Consider the following 21,458-nt stretch of genomic DNA (forward strand, 5'->3'; position numbering starts at 1 on the left):
TGAGGGGCGGGTGGGGGATCCAGTTGCTTGCTGGGAGGGGGGTGTTTGTTAGTGAGGTGTGATGGGGCGGGTGTGAGAGGGGTGGACGGGGTTGGGGAGAGTGAAGAAGAAGGAGAAGAGAGGAGAGAGGAGAGTGAGGTGGTGAAGTGGGGTGAATTGAAAACCCGAGGCGGAAGGCAAAAGGAACAACACCTGAACTTACCGGCATTCCCACCGTTCCCAGTCGCAGCCTTCTGCGCACTCGCGACCAGCGCCTTCCTCGCGGCCTCGGCGACCCGACGCGCTTCGTCCTTCCTGGGATGAGATACAGTGCCATCGGGACTGAATACTGCGTTGCCAGCTGCGTTGGCGAGGCGCTCCGCCTTCGTCAACCGGTCGCGCAATGTTTTGCCCATGCGGGGCGTCACAAGGAGGGGGTCCGCCGCGGTGTGGTGAGCGGGCGGCTCGAGAAGCTGCATGAGAGCTGCGTCGGTGAGGGGAGTGTTCGAGGGGATGGATGAGTTGGTAGCTTTGGTTGCTTTGGTAGGAGTGACGGTGGCCTTGGTGGCTGGAGTGCTCTTCGCTTTGCTGGCCTTCGCTTTGGTGGTCTTCTTCTTGGTGACTTTCGACTTGGTGGTGGTCTTCTTAGTGACCTTGGATTGAGTGACTTTCGGTTGGAGGACGGCAGGGGTCTTGGATGTGACGACTGCCTTGGAGGCGCCGGCGCTGCGGGTGATGACTCCGGTGTTGCCGTTCTTGTCGGTGATCTTCTTTGGTGTGGTAGCTTCAGTGACAGTTACCTTCTTCTCAGCGTTGTCGGTTTCAGCGGGAGTGTCGATGATCTTGAAGCCAGTGGCCTCAGCGTCGTGAACCTCGTCGACCTCGTCGACCTTGGCGGCCTTCTCCTCGGTAGCGCCAGCGTCGGTAACGGTATCGGCGTCAGACAGCAACTGGTCGAACTTGATCTTGTTCTTGACAGCACGCTTGAGGTGGTCGCGGTTGGTCGGTGGAGAGACGGTCTTAGTAACGCGGTAAGCCGCCTTCATCTGGGCGGTTCCATTGGTAACGTCCGGCTTCTTCGCATGGGCGAACGCGGCCATGCGTTCCTTGCGATCATGCTGGAGGGTGCGGCAGTACCTGACCTGCAGGGTGCCCTTGGTGCGTTTGGGGAAGTGAGACTTGATGTCCTTCCAGGAGAGCTTCTTGGTCTCCTTGAGGTCGATGAGGAGAGCATCGTCGGCGGCACTGAAGTAAGTTGCCTTGGGAGCCATTGCTGTGATGGATGAAGCTCTGTCATATCAGGTCAGCTCAGTTTGCAGCGGAGAAGTGAGCGGTGGCAATGCTTACTGCGTTTTTGAGAGGAGTGTTAGTGACGGTAAAGCGATAGCGGAATGAATGAGATGGCTGGTAAGCGTTCAGAGCAAAATCGCAACGACGAGCGGTATGCGAGCGCTGCTGGACAAGGCGAAGCCGGACGGAAACAGATTGAAAGACGTAGATAGCGCGTCAAAGAGATTCAAGAAAACTGTGTGTAGCTAAGTAGTGAAGATGAGTGCTTTGTAGCGGTGGAGTAGCAATTGAGATACAGCAGCTTGTTGGCAGAAGATGCTATGGAAGTAGATGAAGGCGAAAGGAAGCAGAGGCAGCGAAGAGCCAGGCTAAATAGGCAGTGAGCGGAGCGAAAATTTTAAAGAGGAGGCTGGCAGGCGGTATACTGAATGGTAGGATTAAACGAAGTGTTCCGAGAGAATACGGCTGTCAGAGTGCCCCTCATCGTGAGTGACAATAGGCCCGCGGGCGAGAGAATAGAGAGCTCGGGCCAGAGACTTCACTTTTGAAACCCACAGGAGGCTGGCGACGAAGTGAACTTGGTAACATCTGCCGGAAATCGCTCATGAATGACGACCGTCATGACCGAAGGCCGTTTGCGAAGAGGCTGGCGATGAGCGAAGTCTTCTCAGAATGGCGGTTCCATAGAACGAGGCGGTTGCTGAGCTGCTGCGCGGACTGAGGCCGACAAGCGAAGCTTTCTCAAAGCGGAAGCCCTCTGATGAGACGAAAGGGCTGTCTGAGCTGCACTGGGATGGATCTGATCTAACATGGAAGCAGACACTTGTCGAGATTGAACTGCGGCAGGACTAGACGTGGAGAGTGCCTTCACCCGCGCAGGTCTGAGGCGCAGGGCGAATATGCCCATACAGCCTGCCGGGATCGTCTGAGCTGCTGGACTGAGATGGATCTGATTCAACACCAAGACAGGCATTCGCCGAAACCGAGTTTGCACTGAGATGATTTGATTCAATGTGGAAGCCTGCCCTTGCTGGGACTACAGGCGGCGGAGATAGAATGGGAACAGTGTCTTCGCTCACACCTACCTGAGCCTCTAGCTCCATGATGCTATTCGCCTGCCAGCAGGCCAGATACCTGAATGCCGAGACACAACGAAAAGCATCGCCCAAGCCGCCAATCTCTGCCCAATTCAAGGTCTCATCCGCCAAACGCTCAGAGCATCGCTTTTGCCAATGGCTGCGCCCCCTAGAGGGCAGGTTTCCGTCATGTCAAGCCTGCACCGCTCGCTGCCAAAGCCAAAGCCAACCACAACCCCAAGCCCGCAATCCGAGCTCAAATCTCGATATCAACCCCCAAGTCCATCGAAGCAATAACGTCATCATCCATATTCCTCTTCCTAAACGTCGGGATCCCCGTCTTCTTCTCTCTCTTCTCGCCACCATTGGCGGGAGTACCGCTTCTCTTCTTCGGTGTCCCGACACCACCATTGGCCGGCGTGCCCGTCCTGCTGATGTCGCTCCCAAACAGCTCATCCAGCTCCCTCCCCGGCGCAGCCAGGAGCCTCTGCTCCTTGACCCTGGCCTCCTCCTCCATCTGCGCCTTCCTCCTCGCCGCCGCCGCAGCCCTGGCCTCCTGCTCGCGCCTCCGTTCCGCGATCTGCGCCTTGCGGATGTCCTCGGCGTTAGCCTTGCGGTTGGCGCGGTTGAGCTCCGCGAGCTTCTGGGCCTGGATCTGGGCCTTTGAGAGGCCGTTGGGGTTGTCCGAGGAGGGCGCTTTGGTGGGGAGTAGGTGCATGAGCTTGTTCTGGCGCTCGATTTTGGTCTGGATCTCTGCGGCGCTCCATTGGTGGTTTATGAGGGCGTTGATGTCGTCGCATTTTGCGAAGAGGGCGGTCCGGGTGGGGGGCTTCATGTTCTCGGCTGAGAGGGTGCGCTTGAGTTTGTCGAGTTCTTCCTGTAAGGATTGTTAGAGGGCGTAGTGAGGAGCGCAAGACTGAATAGGCTTGCCTCTGTGAACTTGGAGTCGGAGCAGGCGACGAAGGGCCATTCTTTCTCGTGCGGGCCGTGAGCTGCGATGACATACTGGTCGGTCATGAAGGGCTTTCCGTTTGGTCCTTGCATGGGGTACGGTTTGCCGACGGTGAAGCCTACATGAGAGTGAGCTGATGCCCTCAACTTCATCGGTACCAGTGCTCACCTTTGATGCGCGCCATCCTGTACGTAGGTCGACCCGTTTCCCTGTTGATGCCGACGCTGACACGGCAGTAGCACCCACTGATAGCCTCGTCGAATCCAGGGTAGAAGCAGACCCTCGCGAAATAAGATCTACCAACTCTGACACGCTCAAAGTCTTTGAGCTCCGCCGGGGGCTCTTCACGCACAGGAGGGGCCGGGCGATCATCCCACTCAACCTCACTCTCCCCTTCGGCATCGACGTCAGATCTTCCATCGCGCGAGCCAGACCTACGATCACGGTCTTTTCGATCATCCTGCCGCCTCCGTGACGCGTTCTTCTGCTCGCGCTGCCTCTTGTACGCCTCCAGCGGCTCACTCGCCTTCGTCTTCTGCCTGCTACTCTTACGCTGACCGTCATCCAGATCTGCAGCAGCAGCCTTGCGTTTCTTCTTCTCCGCGTTCTTCGCTTCGTGGCGCTCACGGTCCTGAACGAGGCGGCGGAGATGCAGGTCCTGGGCTTTTCGCTCCACTTCAGCGGCGCGCTCGGCGAGGATCTCCTCGCGGCGGATCTCGGACATCTGCATGATCTCCGCCTTGTCCTTTTCGGATTTGTATTTGCCTTCTAGCGGATACATGACTTCGTCGTCGCTCTCGTCGGCGGGAGCGCGGTCGGAGTCGGATTCGGACATGGCGCCGGAGCCGAGTGAGTCGGGCGATGCGGGCGGCGAGGAGCTGTCCAGGACGTGAGCTTGCGCCATCAACCAGATACGCGGCAATTCAACGTCTAAACAGTAGAGCAACTTACGCCTCGCCCTCTTCTTCAGACTCCTCACTCTTGCGCTTCTTCGCGCCGCCTTTGCGTGCCTTGGTCATCTTGCGTTGAGCGACGCCGCGTCGAACGGGAGATTGTGGTGGGTTGTCGGTGGGTGGGAGGTCCGCGGGTGAAGGAGGCGAAGGAGACCTGCTCACTTTGCCATCATTCACTTCTTCGGCGTCGGACTCGGCTAGAGCGAGGAGCTCGGCGTCCAGGTCGTGGTCTTCGACGTCCGACATCTTGCCTGGACCTTTTGAATACGGTGAATGTGTTCTTCTTGACTGTGATGGTGACTTGGGGTCTTTGTAGTGCTGATAGGGGGGGAGGAAGCTTGAGGACGCGCCCCACTCAGCGATTCAGGGAGCACGGTGTTCCAGCAGTTCGGCAGGTATCGAAGAGAGCTCTGTTGAGCCGTTGGAGGCAGGTACACGAGATGGCGAGGTTCAAAGGTCTAACAGTTGATTATACAATGGCCAGCAATAGGCACAACAGGGGCTGGCAGGTCTATTCAGCTCAGCGTACAGAATACAAACAAACGGGGAAGGGAAGGGAAGTGAAGTCAGCCCTCACGGCAGCCATCTCCTGCGTTCGGGGGATTACACGTGACTGATTGTCTGCATCACATGACACAGGCCGCTGTGCCGTGCTTGTTCTGTTAGCGCATTCTGCCGCCGAGATCGCCGACTCCTTCCGAACGACGGGAAGCTCGATCTTTTGCCTTTATGAGTGACGATGGGGGCGTCATGAGTTGTACGAGTACCGCATCGCATAGTTAAGCTAGATATCGAATCTGTTCCTGGGGCGTTTGTGATTCATTTTCATTCTTTTCTGTCGCGGTGTCGAGCATGAATCCGTTGCCGATGGCCCGCCGCTCCTTGTTGCAGCAGAGATCCGTCGTCTGTAATTCTTTTGCGCCTTGCCTTGTAAAACACCACAGTACCGCCGCGAGGAGGTCGATAGCTACAGCCGCGGCATCCGCTACTTTAGAAGACCAAGCACAAGCATCCGCCTATGATGGAGCTGGGTCGCAGCGGCAGCCGCTGAGTCCGGAGCAGCGCAAATTCCTCGATCGTGCCGTAAGCCGCATTACCTCCTTGATGGCTTTGCCCGTATCTGATGGGACCAATAGCTCCGCGTCAACCAAGCCGGCGAGCTCGCCGCCGTCCTCATCTACACCGCGCAAACGCCCCCCATCGTCCGCTCGCACCCGCACCTCCGCCCGCTGATGAAGCACATGCACGACCAAGAAGCCGGCCACTTCGCGACCTTTAACGAACTCCTGGCCAAGCACCGCATCAGGCCAACCGCCATGTACCCGGTCTGGAAGGTGGCCGCCACCGCCCTAGGCTGGACGACGGCGGTGATGGGCAAGGAGGCTGCCATGGCCTGTACGGAGGCAGTCGAGACGGAGATTGGGAGCCACTACAACGAGCAGGTGCGCGTGCTGCTGGAGTGGAAGAAGCAGATGGAGGAGCGGGGAGAGGAGGTTGGGGAGGATATGAAGGAGCTGCTGCAGAATCTGCGGAGAATCAGGGACGAAGAGCTCGAGCATCTGGACCACGCGGTCGAGAACGACGCAAAAGTGGCTCGGCCATACGAGCTGTTGACGAATGTTATAAGAGGGGGCTGCAGGGCGGCTATCTGGGTCAGCGAAAGGGTATAGAGTTTAGCATGTGTCATATGGCTGTAGGATACTGTACGATATTGGCTGTACGATATGCATGTACGTATGTCAACCCGCTTCTCAAGCTCCACCTCACTTTGGTCGCTTCAGCGTGTGGGCGATAGAACAGGTGTTTTTCAAAATTGATAAAGGACGCTGCAGAGCTGTCTATATGCGGCAGAGAACGCGTGCACAAGAACAGTCAACCAAGGAAACACAAATCTGCAGAACATCAAGAATACAGCCTGCGAGATACCCCCCGTCCCACCGGTCTAGTTCGCAACACACCGCTTAAGCCCGAGGCACCCACCCGACAACTCCCTTCCTTCCCTTCTAAACCGAACACCCCCCTTCATTCACTCACGCTCCTGTTCTTTCCCAACAGACTTTCCCCAAACCTCACAGCCGCGAACTCCTCACGTTCCTCGCAACAACCTTCCCGGCCTCCGACCTCTCAAACACACTCCCCGGGATCGCCGGCCGCCTAGCCCTCGGCTTGGGAGCAGCTTCCTTACTTGCAGCCCCAGCTGCAACAGCAGCCGCCGAAGCCACAACCACAGCACCCCGTCTGAACCTCTCCCCACTCCTGGCCTCGCTCCTCTGCCTCACCTCGCTCCTCTCAGCACCCTTCGCAGCAGTTCGCTCAGCACTGCCCTTGCTCTCGGTACTGCGCACCGTACTCCGCATCCCTGGCTGCGTGACCCGTTCCTTGGCCACGCCCACGGCCGCACTCACAGGCGCGTGCCTCGACGCCAAGAGACCGCGTGCCGCTGGCGGGATCGCCGGCTTGGATTTCCGCTGGACAGCAACCTCGCGGGCCGTCGGACGCGTGGTAGCGCTTTTCGCCCCGCTCCCCTCTTCGCTCACCTCCGCTAGCGAGGGGAGGAGCGCCGCGACTGGCGCTGGCTCCGCTGCCGCCGTGACAGGCGCACGCTGTGTGGATTTTGTGGGAGAGCCGGGCGGCAGCGGGATGCTGTCGATGAGGGCGCTGATTGCTGCGGGGGTTCGTGGGGGGTGTTGCTGCTGGTCTTTGGCTGGGTGTACGGCTGAGGAGGCGCACGGGGAGGCGGCGGCGGCGGCGGCGATGGGGATCATGCGGGGGTTGGGTCCGCGGGTGGATGTTGGGGCGGGGGATGCGGAGGGTGTGTGGGCACGCTGGGCTGGAGGATCGACGGCGGGGAGGAAGGCGCCTTTGCAGAAGGGTGGTGCGGGAGATGTAGTGGTTTCGGTTCTTGCAGAGACGTGCTTGGCTGGTGTCGGTGGAGGCGTGACAAGCTGAGGCTGCGGTTGCGGCGAACCTGGTAGAGGGACGAGGGCTGGGTAGTTCGTCAGAAGGTCGTCTGCGACTGCGGAGGCGCTTGTCTTGGGAAGTGCTTGACGCTGCTGGTCCATGATTGTCTGAGCCGTCACAACAGCTTCATTGATTTCCTTGGGATCCAGCCGTACTTGAAAGGCTTGCTTGCTGTCAATTGGCGTGTTCGGTCGCTGCGACGCAGACGCCGGCACACGCTGACGAGGCTGCATGACTGCAACAGGGCCCCTGGGAACCACTGCACGCGTCGGCCCGCCATCCCCAAATTCATCGTCCTCAGAGTCAGCATCAGACGCCTCATCATCAACCTCCATAATTCTTCTGCGCATCCAGCTCGGCTCGCGGTTGCTCGAAAGCGCGATAGGATCCATCGTAATCTTGACCGCATTCCTCTCCTTCCACCACCTCGGAATTTCGCGGAAGCCGATCTTCATCAACTCCTCCCTGTCTGGCATCTCGTGCTTGTAGAGGCAGCCTTGCTGGGTGTAGTCGCACTCGCCGGTCCGGATCCAGTAGGTGCAGTACTTCTTCTTGAAGGGGTCCGGCTCGGTGCCTGAGGGGGGCGGCGGACGAGGGCGGACGTAGCCGATGCGGGCGGCTGCGGATGGATCTGCGCCGACGATAGCGTCGATGACGGCCTGATGGATCCTGTCAGCATATCTTTTCAGTGCGGAAGTAGACCGTCTTACCTGTGTTTGGTCTTGCTCTGATGGCTGTCCCCGGCGCCAGGACAGAGTTGGAGACGGAGGTCTTGTTTCGTTCTGCCCCATGACTGGTGCAGTAGCCGTTACCAGCGACTGGGCGGGCCTACCTCTCCTGGTGATCTGGCGCAGGTGGTCCAGACTTTGCCGGACCATTGCGTCCGGAGCTTGGTACTGCTTTTGCGCCGGGCGAACAGCTGCTGAACCGGGCGTAGAAGATGCAATCAAGGGGTCCTGCGGCTCCAGGCTATAGACTGCCCCCGTAGAAGGATATTCACCAAGACACTCCATTCCGCGAACATCGTTCATGCTGATGTTGCGAGGGACGTCAGACAGACTGATCTGATGGGGAAGCTCGTCAACAGCAATGACCGGTACTAGAACGCCTTGACCGCGAGAGATGAACCAACGACTGCGGGGCTGTCTTTGCTGAAGCGCATGGCCAGGGGCTGACGATACTGAGTGAGTGAAGCTAGCGGTGGCTGTCATACTGCTGATGGGCAACGTATGTTTTTGAGCTTTCGTTGGTAATTGTGAATTGCAGACGATTGTGTAGGGTAGCGTTCGCGACTATGATATCTGAGGTTGGATTTTGGAGTACCCTGTAGAAAGTATCTTGCAGGATATAAGTAGACCTTGCGCCCGACGGTTTGAGTGTCTGATACTGCTTCCCAGGTGCGTGAGACCAGACATGTTTAAGTACAGCTGAGCTCTGATTGTAAGGACGGCCACGCTTATGAGACAAACAGACTCGATCACTTGTCCACGGCACCAACATAAGACAGCAGAGGCACTGTAGCTTGCTGGGCAGCGGCCGGAGCTTGCAGGTCTCAATTGAAATGAGAGACACCTGAGAAAGCCGCGGCATTGTTTGACAGCTCGCAATTCCGTTATTGACCTTTGTGGTGATCTGTGTCCGATCTTGTGCGACTGGCCGCTGGAACAGTCCACGCGACAGGTATTGGCTATGCAGCTTGTATTAGCACGCCAAGTTCGCGGGTCAAACAGAAACTTATGCACGTACCCGGCGGGCAAGACCTCTGTCTTGTGGTACCAAACGGCTCTGGAAGCGACCTTGTTTGGTGGTTCATCGAACAGGTCTTCATTCCAAGATGGACAACTTTAAACCACCAGGCCAGAAGATCCCAAACTGGTTTACTAGCTAGCGGCTTCGCTAGTTCGACTTGCGTGTGGAAGGCGACGGACCAACAAACACAGCGTAGTTCATCATAAGCTGCACATAACTCCGGTTGAATCCATCGTGGAGAAGCTCGAAACAAGCGGCACGGCGTTGGTTTTCTGCCGACTTTGCCTGGTGAAGCTGGCACGGATGCTATTAGTAACAGAATCAGGACCAGCATCTTCGCCGCTTATTAGACTGCTCCAGGGAAGATGTTTCGGAGTCAAGGCATTCTGAGGTTTCCGGTTCCTATGAGATCATGCCGGTTCTGCTATGGCGCAACTCGAGGCGTGTCCGTCTCCAATCAAACTTATCCCTGCCTGTCCTTCCGTCTCTCGTCGAACTTGGCGTACGAAGGAAGTAGATTCTTGATATCACGAACAATAAACGTCTCCGTCTCCCTCGTGAATGACGTATGACGTGGCGCCGACGTAGCCGCTTGCCTCCGGTTCTGCTTCCACATCAAGAATCGCTCGTAGATACTTCCACCATAGAATGCCAAGCACGTGGTCAGCACCACGATCCCGGCTGTTACCGTAGCTGCGACGATCCAGAAAAGGCGCTGAGTATGCTCCATATCTCTGATATCGGAGACATTCATGCCGAAGAATGTTGCCACAAACGACAGTGGGAGGAAGACGACAGTGACGATGGTGAAGACGAGGATGGCTTTGCCGTGGTCTTCCAGGCGGATATTGACTAGCTGTATGGTGCGGTTGACGAGATTGTTGCTGTTATCGCGGAGGTCGCAGAGGTCGACGTATTCGCGCTCCAGATTCGCGAGGAGCTGGGTGAAGGGATCAGTGAGGTTGGTCGAACGGTGCTCTATTCAGGAATGTCAGCAATCGTGCAAAAAGCGGGCATCACAAGGCTGTCCAAGATCTAAGCAGATGCCATTCGGATTGTAGGCGCATTGACAACAAAATGAAATCGACATGTAAGCACTACACGGCATCTGGTTCATGGCGCTCGCACGTCTAGAACCCAGAAAGCTTACCTCCGTAGCGCAATCCAGTATCAGGCTCCACATGGATGCTCGGTGGGTTCAAGCCAGACGAGGAAGCACACGATGGCCGCCTGCTTCCGACTGACAAGCGTCCCCGGGTAGCATCTCCGGTATCGTTCAGCGCTAGCTGTATTTGGGAGATGAGGTCCAGCTGTTGTTGAGTTACTTGGATGACAATGTTCAGCTCCTCTTGCACCTGGAGCAGATCCATCACGAGCTTCGTGCTTGGGGCGCGGAGAAGCCTGTATTGCTGCATCGGGTGTTAGTTATAAGTACGTTTTCTGGTCACTCCGTTGATTTCAGTTTTCTTATTATTGTAGTCGAACGGCTTCTAGAAGGGAGCATGTTCGATGGGACGGAGTCAAAGGGACCTACCAGGTGGGATAGATAGCTAGCATAGCGATCCGTAAGACAAAGTATCATATCCATCCAGAAGCTCCGATGCAGCATTCCCACCGCGCCACTCAAGCAGGCGACAACGTGGTTCACCGCAGTATACTCGCTGACGCGATTACTATCCCGAAAGAAATTATTTCGAATCTCGCGAAAGGAGATTCTCGCAATTCTGGCCGGCAACTGCAGAGGCGGCCAGTAAGATTTCCACGTCTGGTTGCTCGAGAAGGTGACTATGTGCCGCGAGTCCACTACAAGAATCCATAGCTCGTCGACGTTGAGACCGGTCGGGTGGTGCCCGTACCAGCGGCGCACTTTGAGGTCGAGCTCGCGGTCCGTGGCCCAGGGCTTGTGTCTGTTGAGAACCTGGTGGTGCTCTCGGTCGCTGGTGTCTTCTAGGCGGTAGAAATGCTGGAGTATTGAGCGGACCAAGTGAGAGGAGGTCCGACTTGACTGGTAGCCTTCACGAGGGTCGATCTGGAAGCGCAGAGGGGGCGTGGTGCCGTTGACGGTCCAGTCCAAGAAAGGAATACTGATAAGCATCGGGCCTTCGCCGCTGGTCCAGCTTGTGGAGTGTTTGGTCTCTGCGCTGAGATCTTGAATGAATGGCGTGAAGTACCTGCCGTGCTTGGAGAAGCGCTCATTCTGTGTAATGCAGTATTCAAGCTGGCGAAACGAGGACAGTATCGAGTCATGATCCTTATCCCAGTCCGAAAGAGCTAACAAGCACTGAAAGATGCCGTCAGCGACACTCGAGAATTTGATATATGATGGTGGTACAGACCCCCTGAAGGTATTCGGTATATTTACTTGCGATATGGCTGAACCAGTGGTGAGCGCCTTGCAGCTTGTTGAGCCATCATTGCTGGACTTACATCCACCGGCATTGCGTAGCATCTTTAGTCTCAGCATCATGGTGTTTCTCGTCATTAATTCGAAGGCAATTCATCCAACCATACTCGCCAGCTAGGGTCCTCAGTCGGAGAAGCTCTCCGCCAAACACAGGAAGCTGTCTGAGATGGACCACACGGCTCAGCCGATCTCTGTCTCTCAGATCAGGAAGCAGCGATGAAGGGAGCACTTCATTGATGTCGAGTTTTGGGTACGGGCTCGAATGCGCGGTCTTTACTTCAATATCATGGATATGGAGTTGCGCAGGGCTCAGCCGTCGAGTCCGCCAGTAGGCATCAGACTGCCAGTCGACAGGCGTTGTCGCTTCCATCGCGAGCACTTCATCTGCTATTTGATGCGGATGCGATTCGACTTCAGTAGTGTGAGGAATGCCCGCAGCTGATGTGAATAACCTGATGAGACGGAACGGACCTGCGCAAGCGCTGCGGCGCTTGGCTGTCCCGGCATCGCTCGTCCAGGCCAGGTGGAGGACGGTCTGTCGCACCGGACTTTGAGGGATTCGCATTCGACACCAGGCTTCGTAAGATTATCATCGAGTGAAACATGATTGATTCGTATCCTCGAACGAAGAATTCAGCAATGGATTCAGCGTCACAACGACTCTGTACGCGCGATGGTGAGGATCAGACACGCTCAGAACAACCAATAGGAACCGCGAACAGACATCAAATGTAAATTTTTGATTCCTATAAAACTGCACCAACTCCCACGATGCTCCTGCCAATTTCAAAAAAGCCGCGGCATGGGCTCCGGTGCGCGTACCACACCATCAACAAATTGTTGATGACAACCATCAAGTCCACCGCCACCCTCTCTCACCCTACTCCTCAATCCTAAAGCTCAGACTATCCTTATCCCTCTCCAATCTACCAACCCTCGGATGTGGCGTCCCCGGCCTCCCACCATCTCTGCTCGGACCAGCCTCCACCGCTGACGACAAATCCGAAGGGTAATCGCTGCCATCCGAAGGGCCCTCGCTACTCTCCTCGTCAGAATCTCCTCCATGCGCAGCTTCCCCCTGCGCATCAGCCGCCGTTGTCCCCGACGGACCCACACTCGTCCCCGACGGGCCCGCAACCCCCTCCAACGAAAAGTAGTCCTCCTCCACCGACGGCCCCACGAACTGCTTCTGCCAAGGCCCCTTCACCAAGCTATCGAACCTGTACGTCGACCGTGCCGGCCCTCCCTGTGCCTCGATAGCAGCGCGCCGCGCGACGCGCTCAGCCATGGCCAACCTCTCGGCCTTGACCCGCTCCCTCATCGGAAGCCACGTATGGGCGCGCCCGCCGGGCGTGGTGTCGGCGGCGGATGTGACGTGGGGGCCCTTTGGAGGCTTGGCGGGCGGGATGGTGAATGAGGCGGGCAGGCGGGGCGATGTTGGGGGGTTGGGAGCGGTGCTGGAGGGCGAGGAGGGGGTGGGGCTGGCGTTGCTGGCGCTGCTGGCATCGCTGGCTATGCTGGCGCTGTCGGTGTCGGCGCCGGGAGTTCTCATGCCGCTGGGAGTGGTCGCGCCGGTGGAGGTTGTTGCGCTGCTGGAGCTGGTATCTACGTACTCGATGTGCTGCGCTTCGGTCGCTTCAGGCCTGAGCGCGTGCTCGACGTGAAAAACGCGCGTGTCCTCGTTGGGGTCGTGGAGCCGGAGGTGGTGCGAGGCGTGGAGGCCGGAGAGGTAGACTGCTGCGGCGCGGACGCGGGTGGGAGAAGGACGGCGGGAGAGGTCGATGGTGATCGAGGTGATGGTGAAATCCATAGTGTGTGGTGGGCTTGGTGATGGAGGGAGAGATTGATAGATTGGAGATAGGTCGAGCGCGGGTGAGTGTTGAGAATGTGTTTTGGAGTTGTAGTCTTGCGACTCAAAGTGGGTGGGAGGTTCACGAAGGAATAGGTAGGTGATGGGAAAGGAATAAATGTACATTCGAGGCACTTCTTCGACATAGACTTTCGGTAGCGACTGCATCATAAGTGCGACCTCAACGCGTTTGAGCATCGCTTGGACATTGAACCTTGGTGGGTGGTGGGGTAGACCGTTCCAACGGTACGCTAAACTCAAATCCCACGATACTTGGCGAAGTATGAAATCCTCACTCTTCTGAGTGGCCCAAAATAAGAACGAAAAGACTTCTAGGACTTCGTGCTGATAGGATTACATTAGCGAGAAGCAGAAGAAGTAACTTGAACCAAACATCAAGCTCGTAAGTATCGAAGAGAAACAAAATGAAGTTGTGTCGGACCATGAGATTAATAGCGGCCACGCACGCCTGACGCTCTCTACATTTTGCTATGCGAAGGTGTGATGCAGAAACGCCATTCCCATGCTATAGTACAATGTCTTACAAACTCTTCAAGTAGCGGACGCGGGAGAAACATCAAATAACTTCTCTTGCTCATCGTTGCTGGTGTCTGGAAGAGCTTGGGTCTTGAGATCGGCCGGCTTCCTCAGAAACTCCATACAAAGTAGGGCGCCTGCGACACTAACGTTCAAGCTATCGACGCCTACATCCTTCTTACCTGGTACGGAAGGAATGCCAACTTCATAGTGTGCTAGACTTCGCAACTTTTTAGTCAGTCCTTCGCCTTCGCCACCAAGCATCAGGAGACAGGGTTGTTCCGCGAGCGGTGTTCTGAAGGGCATTATTCGGACCTTGCCGCGTCGCGATTTCAGCAGTGCGACGAAAGGCGGAGTTTGTTGAGAATCTGCAGCCGAGCGCTCTTTAGGAGAGTTGGGATCCTCGAGCGCTTCAGCGGCGAAGATTTGCCAGCCGTTGTTCCTGCTCATCTCAACGAACTCGTTGGGCTTTTCGACAGCAAAGGTCTGCACGACTTCCGCGGCACCAGCAGATGCCTTGGTCGCCGCTGGGGTGAGAGAAGCGCTAGCGTGTGTACTGATAGCGACGGCGTCGACGCCCAGGAAGTAGGCGGTGCGCATTACCGCACCTAGGTTGCCTTGATCAACGACATGATCAAGGAGGAGAACAAATGGCTGCCGCCATCCGTGGCTGTTATATGATATCTTGTCGTTGGAGCCATTGATATCTCTCTCCTCCTTCGACTGGTGGCTGACGGTCACCGCGAACGTTGACTGGCCAGGCGATACCTCGCCGAGGCCGGTCACAGGAAGCTTGGGCAAGGGCGAGGCCTCAAGTACGCAGCCGTTGTGCGGACGCCAGTCTGCCATCTTGTCCATAACACGTAAGAAGTCGTCTTGTACCTGCACAAGCTCAACCCCGGCCTTCTCGGCGAGACGCTTGATCTGGAAGGCACTATCGCCATCCGCGTCTCGTGCTGCTCGCTGGTGCAGATACAGCTTGTAGAGTTTTCGCTTTCCCGCTTTCAGGGCGGCAAGGACAGCGGAAGCGCCATACAGGAACTGCGAGGCCGCTGTCGTGTGCGGTATAGGGATGGGATCTCCTGGGCTACGGCGCGTGGGTGCAGCGCCTGTAACTTCTGGTTGGTTGTTCCGCCTAGGCGGCCTAGAGGTATCCGGCCGGTTGCTTTGTTCTGATATCCACATAGGACTGTCCTGAGCATCGTATGTTTCAGGTCTAGACGGTTTGGAAGATTTGTAGTTGTCGCGTGGTTCAGATCTACCGCTCCGCTCACGTAGCCCCGAAGTGCCCGGTCTGTTGCTCCCCATAGGCAGTCTTGAGGTATCTGGCCTACTACTCCGTTCAGGCGTCCTCGGGTCTCGAATGCGTTGAGCACTGGAAGTTCTAAATTTAGATGGGCCAGGTTTGTAATCCTCGTGCGAGTTAAATCTGCTGCTGCGCCCTGGTGCCCCTGGATCCCCCAGTCTGTCGCTCCGCTCAGGTTGCCTTGAGGCATCTGGTCTACCCCTCCCCCTAGATAGTCTTGTATCTGGGCTATACTGAGCATTTGACGTTTCGGACCTAGAACCCCTGAAAAGCCTGGAATCTTCGCGCTGGCCTCGCTCCGTCCTAGGAAAAGCTCCTGCCCTTGAGCCTCCGCGATCAGAGGACCGACGAGGAGGTCGGTCTCCTGAGAAAGCTGTGGATGGAGAAGGCCGCCGGTGCCTGTCATCCGGCCGTGTTGATTTCCGTAGCCCGCGGGCGATGCCTGAGTTGATTGAGATGCAGCGTCTGGCAACAGATGGCGTTAATACTGGTAGTCGACATAGCGTGCTATGCAAAGCTCTGCCGGTCGATGAAACCGCACTATTCATGACAGTGACATGTCTTCACCTCTGGCGGACGGGAAGTTTTCCGTCAAGGTCGAGCTGGTCCATGCGCCGCAATCAATCTCCACGTTTCGCCAGTCGTCGCGTTCGCGGATCACTTACATCGCGTCTGCCAGTCAATCAACTCTACCACTTCCAACGCCCAACGCCCTCAACACTTGCTACGGAGGATCTGTATGAGAAGACTGTGCAGATGCCGCCCTGAAGCCTGATACGCCTGCGAGGGATCAGCTACACAGCACCTGAGCCGCGCGCCGCTCGGTCTGAGACCTATAGACTACACACTTGCGCAAGTCCTACAGAGAGCCGCACCGACAATCTGCTTGGCATCCACGATCATAATGGTGCGGAGCACTGCCAGCAGTAGCACCCCAGACGTAACATCGTTCGCTCGATCAGCCAACGAGCGCGATAAGTCAAGAGAAAGGGCACGTACTGAGCGCGGCTCACGCAAATCCCGATCGCCTGGACTTTTCGTATCCGATGCTGTTTCAGTGCAAGAGGAGGAGGAGCAGGAGGCAGAGGAGCACGCAGGCCAGCGTCTAGACGAAGATGCAGAGGCGCAAGATCTGCCTATGGGCAGTAAGAGGACTCTGGTAGCTGTAGAGGTGCTGCCTATCAGTAATCCGGAGGAATATGTACGCTTTGAGGGAGATACAGTCGTCGAGAAGGTCCTCCGTGAAGCCCAAGGCACGGGGGATTTAGTGTACAAAGTGCGATTCCAGGATGGGCACGATGAAGAGGTAGGTTCACTTATCGGCTTTTCGCTTCGCTGTCTCCCTCGTGGCTACATTATCTGTTGGAGGCCTCCAGGTTCTCTTACTTGTTCCATCAACCTATGTCTTCACCTCGTCTTCATTCCTCTTCAACACAACCACCAAATATCTTGAGTCATCTTTATTCATCGACATCTCATCATATCTAAAGATATAGCACAACGTTGTGCATCTGGAACTGCCTATCCTCAGTCTGCTGAGTCTTTTCACGAAGCTTCGTCTCCAACAACTCACTGACGCCTGATCTGCCGACAGGTGCCATTCGAGGACCTGCTCGACCTCGATAACGGACCAACAGCGCTTGACGCATATAACCGGAACCCCAACACTTCTGAAACCGAAGCCGAGGACGAAGTCATGGTCGGCCAATTACGTAGCAACCGCAGGACGACTCGCGATGCCAACTTCGTAGACCCAGTCTCTTTTGTCATTTCGTCCTCTGACGAAGACGATGCGGATGAGGATGACGTCATTGGGATGTTCAAGACTCGCAAGACTCGCGGCTCCCGCTTGCGCAATAACGGAACTGCTAGCCGGTCATCACGAAGTCGCACGAACGCTGTGTCCGCAGACACCTCCTCTGGCAATGACTCATCAGAAGCTTCAACTCGCCGCAGCTCAAAGCGAGTCAAAAAGGCCAGGGACACCGGCAGGACTACCCGCTCCAGCGGTGCAGCTGTCTATCAACGTTTGAGCTACAAAAACGAGAACGATGAACAGTTCGAAGACGAAAGCGAGGATGATGACGACATTCCTACGCTGCAGTCCGATGTATTTCCCAACTCTCGCAAGCGCAAACGCAGGGCTCGAAATGGCCAGACGATCATTCTTCGGGGACCGAAATCAGAAGACGGAGCACATGCAGGGACGCGGAAGTCCGATCGCACAACTCGCCACCAAAACAACATGGAAGAGGTGGGCCAGGATGATATCTATCAATCGGAGTCGGAGCCTGAGCCATCCAAGCCGAAGGTCGTGAGCACCCGAGAAGTGTTCAAGCAACTGCCTCGCACGGACGACTTTCGAAATCGCCACTCTCAATATTGCGATACCTGCGGTCAAGGCAACAACGCGGGTCCTTTGATCTACTGTCAGGGCTGCATTCTAGCTTACCACAAGAATTGCATAGGGCATCGCACCGGCCGCGAACATCTCGTTACCAAGGTTGGGGAGGAGGACTTCGTTCTGCAATGCCGTCGCTGTGTCAACATCGCTCAAAAGCGCGACAGCACCGCTCCTAACCATGCCAAATGCCAGGATTGCAACGAAACTGGCGCGTCTTGCTTCCCATTTCGTGAACGCAAGACGCCGCTGCAGGAACAGAAAGAGCGCGATGAAAATGGCGGGGCCGACCCGATTACTCCTGTCGACCCAGATCTGATCAACAATGTAGACAACGTCTTCTTCCGCTGCATGACATGTTGGCGCGCCTTTCACTTCCATCATTTACCTTCGAGGGCCGCTCACATGATGGACATCGACTACGACGATGAGGAACGCGCACAGTATCGCTTCAGCGAATACTGCCGCGACTGGAAGTGCAAGGACTGTCTTAATATGCCTGCCAAGGTATCTGGCCTCATTGCCTGGAGACCTGGTGATGTTGAATCCTACACCAACGGAACTCCCGTCGATGCCATGGATCAGGATGATGTTTACTACCTCATCAAGTGGGAAAAGCTTTCCTACTTCCGTGCAGCCTGGATGCCAGGAGCATGGACCTGGGGCGTAACAGCACCGGCGATGCGCAAAGCTTTCTACAAGAAAAACCCGCCGCCGAAGATGCGAACGGAAGATGCTATCCCGGAAGAGTTTCTGCGGATTGACATCGTTCTAGACGTCAAGTACACCAGCTTTGTCGATGTCAGCACAATCGAGATTGACCTGGCCCGCATCAAGGAAGTCGACGAAGCCCTCATTAAGTACAAGGGTCTCGGCTACGAAGACGCCGTGTGGGAGAAAGTGCCGGCGCCTGAAGATGGTGAGCGCTGGTCAGATTTCGAGACCGCGTACAAGGATTGGGTTAAGGGGAAGTACATCCGGATTCCGAAGGGCGGGCGCATTAGCACTCGTGTGGAAAAAGCTAGAAGCCAACCCTTCACTAAACTGGAAAAGAAGAAGCAGCCGGAAAATGTTGTTGGTGGCGAGCTGATGGACTACCAATTGGAGGGTCTTAACTGGCTTTACTATCAATGGTATTCCAGGAAGAACGGCATCCTCGCTGACGAGATGGGCCTCGGGAAGACCATTCAGGTCATCGCCTTCCTCGCTACCATGGTCAGTCTCTTGTCCGTATGAGGCGATGCTGTACTGACTCTAACCAGGTTATCGACCAGAATTGCTGGCCGTTTCTCATCGTGGTGCCCAACTCTACATGTGCAAACTGGCGGCGTGAAATCAAGCTTTGGGCTCCTTCTCTCCGCGTCGTCACATACTTCGGTTCTGCTGCTGCCCGCGATCTTGCCTACCGCTATGAGATGTACCCGAACAAGAGCAAGGATCTGAGATGCCACGTTGTCGTGACGTCCTACGATGCCGCTGCTGACGACAGCTGCCGCAAGTTCTTCAAGGGAGTTCCTTGGCAAGGTTTGGTTGTTGACGAAGGCCAGCGCTTGAAGAGCGACAAGAGCCTACTGTACAACGCCCTAAACGCGTTGAAGATACCTTTCCGGATCCTCCTGACAGGTATGGCGGTCGAAGTAGTTCGCTAACTCTTTCGTCAGATGCTAACATGTGGATTTTAGGCACTCCATTGCAAAACAATACCCGGGAGCTGTTCAATCTCCTCCAGTTCCTTGATGACAGCATCAACGCCTCAGCTCTTGAAGAAGAGTATCTCGAGATGACCAAGGAGAACATCCAGAAGCTACACGACCTCATTCGCCCGTTCATCCTCCGCCGAACCAAGGCTCAAGTGCTTGGCTTCTTGCCACCAATGGCTCAGATCATCGTTCCCGTCTCCATGAGCGTCTTACAAAAGAAGCTGTACAAATCGATCCTTGCGAAAAGCCCTGAGCTACTGCGTGCGCTCTTCTCATCTAACAGCAAGTTGCGGCCGCAAGAAAGGGCGAGTCTAAACAATATCTTGATGCAGCTTCGCAAGTGTTTGTGTCATCCGTTCGTATATAGCAGAGAGATTGAGGAACGGACCGACATCGCTGCCGTTTCGCATCGCAATCTCGTTGAGGCTTCATCCAAGCTGCAGCTGCTCGAATTGTTGCTGCCCAAGCTTCAGGAGCGGGGACATAGGGTGCTCATATTCAGTCAGTTTTTGGACATGCTGGACATTGCCGAGGATTTCCTCGACGGCCTCGAGATGCGCTATCAGCGTCTCGACGGTACCATGGGCTCGCTTGAGAAGCAAAAGCGCATTGACGAGTTCAATGCACCCGAGTCGCCTCTCTTCGCCTTCCTGCTCTCAACTCGCGCCGGTGGTGTCGGCATCAACCTCGCCACTGCAGACACTGTCATCGTCCTAGACCCCGATTTCAACCCTCATCAGGACATCCAAGCAATTTCTCGAGCTCATCGTATCGGCCAGAAGAAGAAAGTCTTATGCTTCCAGCTCATGACTCGCGCCTCAGTCGAGGAGAAGATCATCCAGATAGGACGCAAGAAGATGGCACTTGATCACGTTGTGGTGGAGTCACTTGATGCCGAAGACCTAGAAGAAAAGGATGTCGAATCGGTGCTTCGCCACGGCGCCGCCGAGCTATTCGCAGAAGACAATCCAGACTTAGAGATCAAGTATGACGGCGCATCGGTGGACAAGCTTCTCGATCGCAGTCAGATTGAGAACACTAAGGCCGGCGACGACAAGTCGGCTGAATCGCAGTTCAGCTTCGCTAGAGTGTGGGAAAACAACACGGGCGGCCTTGCCGATTCTCTGCCGGGCTCAGAGGATGAGCGGGAAGTGGACCCCTCGGCTTGGGAATGGATCTTGCAGGAGCGGGAGAGGCAGGCGGCGGCTGAGGCGGCTGCGAGACAGCAGGAGATGGGTCGGGGCAAGCGGGCAAGAATGGTAAGTAGTCTGCTTTACCTACACATAGGCACACACTCAGACGGCTAATGCGCACAACAACAGGCTGTCGACTATGCCACAAATGAGCCCCCTGAAGCATCCGGCGAAGCAGTTCCCGACGCCGTCGACGATATCGAAGATATCCCGATCCCTCCTCCTAAACCCAGTAAGAAGGCCCGTCGCAGCGCCGGCGACAGCGACACCGACTTCCAAGCCGTAGACACCGAGCCCGAAGCGGAAGCCAGCGGCGATGAAGGAGACCCCATTGATCCCAACGAACTCACCCTCCAGCCCGCGCAGAAAGCCTCCGGCATCGTGGGCAGCACCGCCGGCTCCCAGCAGCCGAAACCACCACCGCCCGTCCAACCCAAACCAGCCCCCTTCAAACGCGTCACCGTTCCGACACTCCCACCCCAGTACCAACCCCTCGACCCCCGCAACCCGAACGCCCGACAGCCACCCTACCGCGGCCCACCCTGCCGCGCCTGCTCCCTCCCGCATCCACGCGGCGCATGCCCCCTCAAAGTTGCCGGAACCGAGCACTGCAACCTCTGCGGCCTCGCACACTTCGGCAAGGCGCGCGTGTGTCCGCACATCAAGTCCGAGACGCAGGTGCGCGAGATGCTAGAGGCGCTGAAGCGGTCGCAGGAGCCGCGGGATTTGGTCGAGGCAGCTGTGAAGTATTTGAAGGGGGTCAAGGGGCATCTGGTGCAGAAGAAGAAGAGGGAGAGGGAGATGAAGGAGGGGAGGGAGGTTCCGGGGATCTCGGGGGGGCTGGGCGCGGGGGAGTTGGCGGCTGTGGCGAGGTTCAACAAGGAGAGTGCGGTGGGGACGGCGTCGGATGTGGAGAGGAGGCCGGGATGATGGGAATAGAGGTGACCTGTAGGACGAAGTTTCTCGACAGACTAGAGGGATGGATCCGACCCAAGGGCCTCGGATGGGCGTGATTATGGCTTGGACATGGGTACCTATGACTGGGCGCTGAAGGTGAGGCTTCCATTGTTGCTGGAGACCTCCCTTCTCAGGATTCTGGAGGTCCACT

At 56.4% G+C, this 21,458-nt stretch overlaps 9 protein-coding genes across 9 annotated transcripts in view; 2 read left to right on the top strand and 7 right to left on the bottom strand.

Annotated features, from left to right (window-relative positions):
- W97_06941 (uncharacterized protein) overlaps window positions 1-1,250 on the bottom strand; it is a gene marked incomplete at both ends in the record, with an annotated part of 1,713 nt that extends 463 nt beyond the window's left edge. The window contains one exon of the mRNA XM_007784700.1: window positions 193-1,250. Within this exon, the coding sequence (XP_007782890.1) occupies window positions 193-1,250 (1,058 nt within the window). The remainder of the gene's footprint in view (window positions 1-192) is intronic.
- A 1,351-nt stretch (window positions 1,251-2,601) lies between these two features.
- W97_06942 (uncharacterized protein) lies at window positions 2,602-4,132 on the bottom strand (the record flags this gene model as incomplete). The annotated part of the gene is made up of 3 exons (XM_007784701.1): window positions 2,602-3,218; window positions 3,263-3,415; window positions 3,466-4,132. The coding sequence occupies 3 exons, from the start codon at window positions 4,130-4,132 to the stop codon at window positions 2,602-2,604; spliced, it is 1,437 nt and encodes a 478-aa protein (XP_007782891.1).
- Window positions 4,133-4,244: 112 nt separating this feature from the next.
- On the bottom strand, window positions 4,245-4,496 carry W97_06943 (uncharacterized protein; the record flags this gene model as incomplete). The annotated part of the gene is made up of 1 exon (XM_007784702.1): window positions 4,245-4,496. The coding sequence occupies one exon, from the start codon at window positions 4,494-4,496 to the stop codon at window positions 4,245-4,247; it is 252 nt and encodes an 83-aa protein (XP_007782892.1).
- A 606-nt stretch (window positions 4,497-5,102) lies between these two features.
- On the top strand, window positions 5,103-5,920 carry W97_06944 (uncharacterized protein; the record flags this gene model as incomplete). Its single annotated transcript, XM_007784703.1, has 2 exons — window positions 5,103-5,333; window positions 5,387-5,920. 2 exons carry the CDS (start codon window positions 5,103-5,105, stop codon window positions 5,918-5,920), a joined length of 765 nt encoding a protein of 254 aa, XP_007782893.1.
- Window positions 5,921-6,319: 399 nt separating this feature from the next.
- Window positions 6,320-8,242, bottom strand: W97_06945 (uncharacterized protein; the record flags this gene model as incomplete). Its single annotated transcript, XM_007784704.1, has 2 exons — window positions 6,320-7,870; window positions 7,922-8,242. The coding sequence occupies 2 exons, from the start codon at window positions 8,240-8,242 to the stop codon at window positions 6,320-6,322; spliced, it is 1,872 nt and encodes a 623-aa protein (XP_007782894.1).
- A 1,181-nt stretch (window positions 8,243-9,423) lies between these two features.
- Window positions 9,424-11,424, bottom strand: W97_06946 (uncharacterized protein; the record flags this gene model as incomplete). The annotated part of the gene is made up of 5 exons (XM_007784705.1): window positions 9,424-9,938; window positions 10,111-10,369; window positions 10,495-11,241; window positions 11,293-11,333; window positions 11,388-11,424. 5 exons carry the CDS (start codon window positions 11,422-11,424, stop codon window positions 9,424-9,426), a joined length of 1,599 nt encoding a protein of 532 aa, XP_007782895.1.
- An 820-nt stretch (window positions 11,425-12,244) lies between these two features.
- On the bottom strand, window positions 12,245-13,174 carry W97_06947 (uncharacterized protein; the record flags this gene model as incomplete). Its single annotated transcript, XM_007784706.1, has 1 exon — window positions 12,245-13,174. One exon carries the CDS (start codon window positions 13,172-13,174, stop codon window positions 12,245-12,247), a length of 930 nt encoding a protein of 309 aa, XP_007782896.1.
- Window positions 13,175-13,765: 591 nt separating this feature from the next.
- On the bottom strand, window positions 13,766-14,935 carry W97_06948 (uncharacterized protein; the record flags this gene model as incomplete). Its single annotated transcript, XM_007784707.1, has 1 exon — window positions 13,766-14,935. One exon carries the CDS (start codon window positions 14,933-14,935, stop codon window positions 13,766-13,768), a length of 1,170 nt encoding a protein of 389 aa, XP_007782897.1.
- A 1,025-nt stretch (window positions 14,936-15,960) lies between these two features.
- On the top strand, window positions 15,961-21,280 carry W97_06949 (uncharacterized protein; the record flags this gene model as incomplete). The annotated part of the gene is made up of 5 exons (XM_007784708.1): window positions 15,961-16,362; window positions 16,651-18,672; window positions 18,720-19,080; window positions 19,140-20,416; window positions 20,480-21,280. The coding sequence occupies 5 exons, from the start codon at window positions 15,961-15,963 to the stop codon at window positions 21,278-21,280; spliced, it is 4,863 nt and encodes a 1,620-aa protein (XP_007782898.1).
- Window positions 21,281-21,458: the final 178 nt, after the last annotated feature.

The sequence above is a fragment of the Coniosporium apollinis genome (assembly GCF_000281105.1).
Source record: "Coniosporium apollinis CBS 100218 chromosome Unknown supercont1.35, whole genome shotgun sequence".
NCBI classification, from domain to species: domain Eukaryota; kingdom Fungi; phylum Ascomycota; class Dothideomycetes; genus Coniosporium; species Coniosporium apollinis.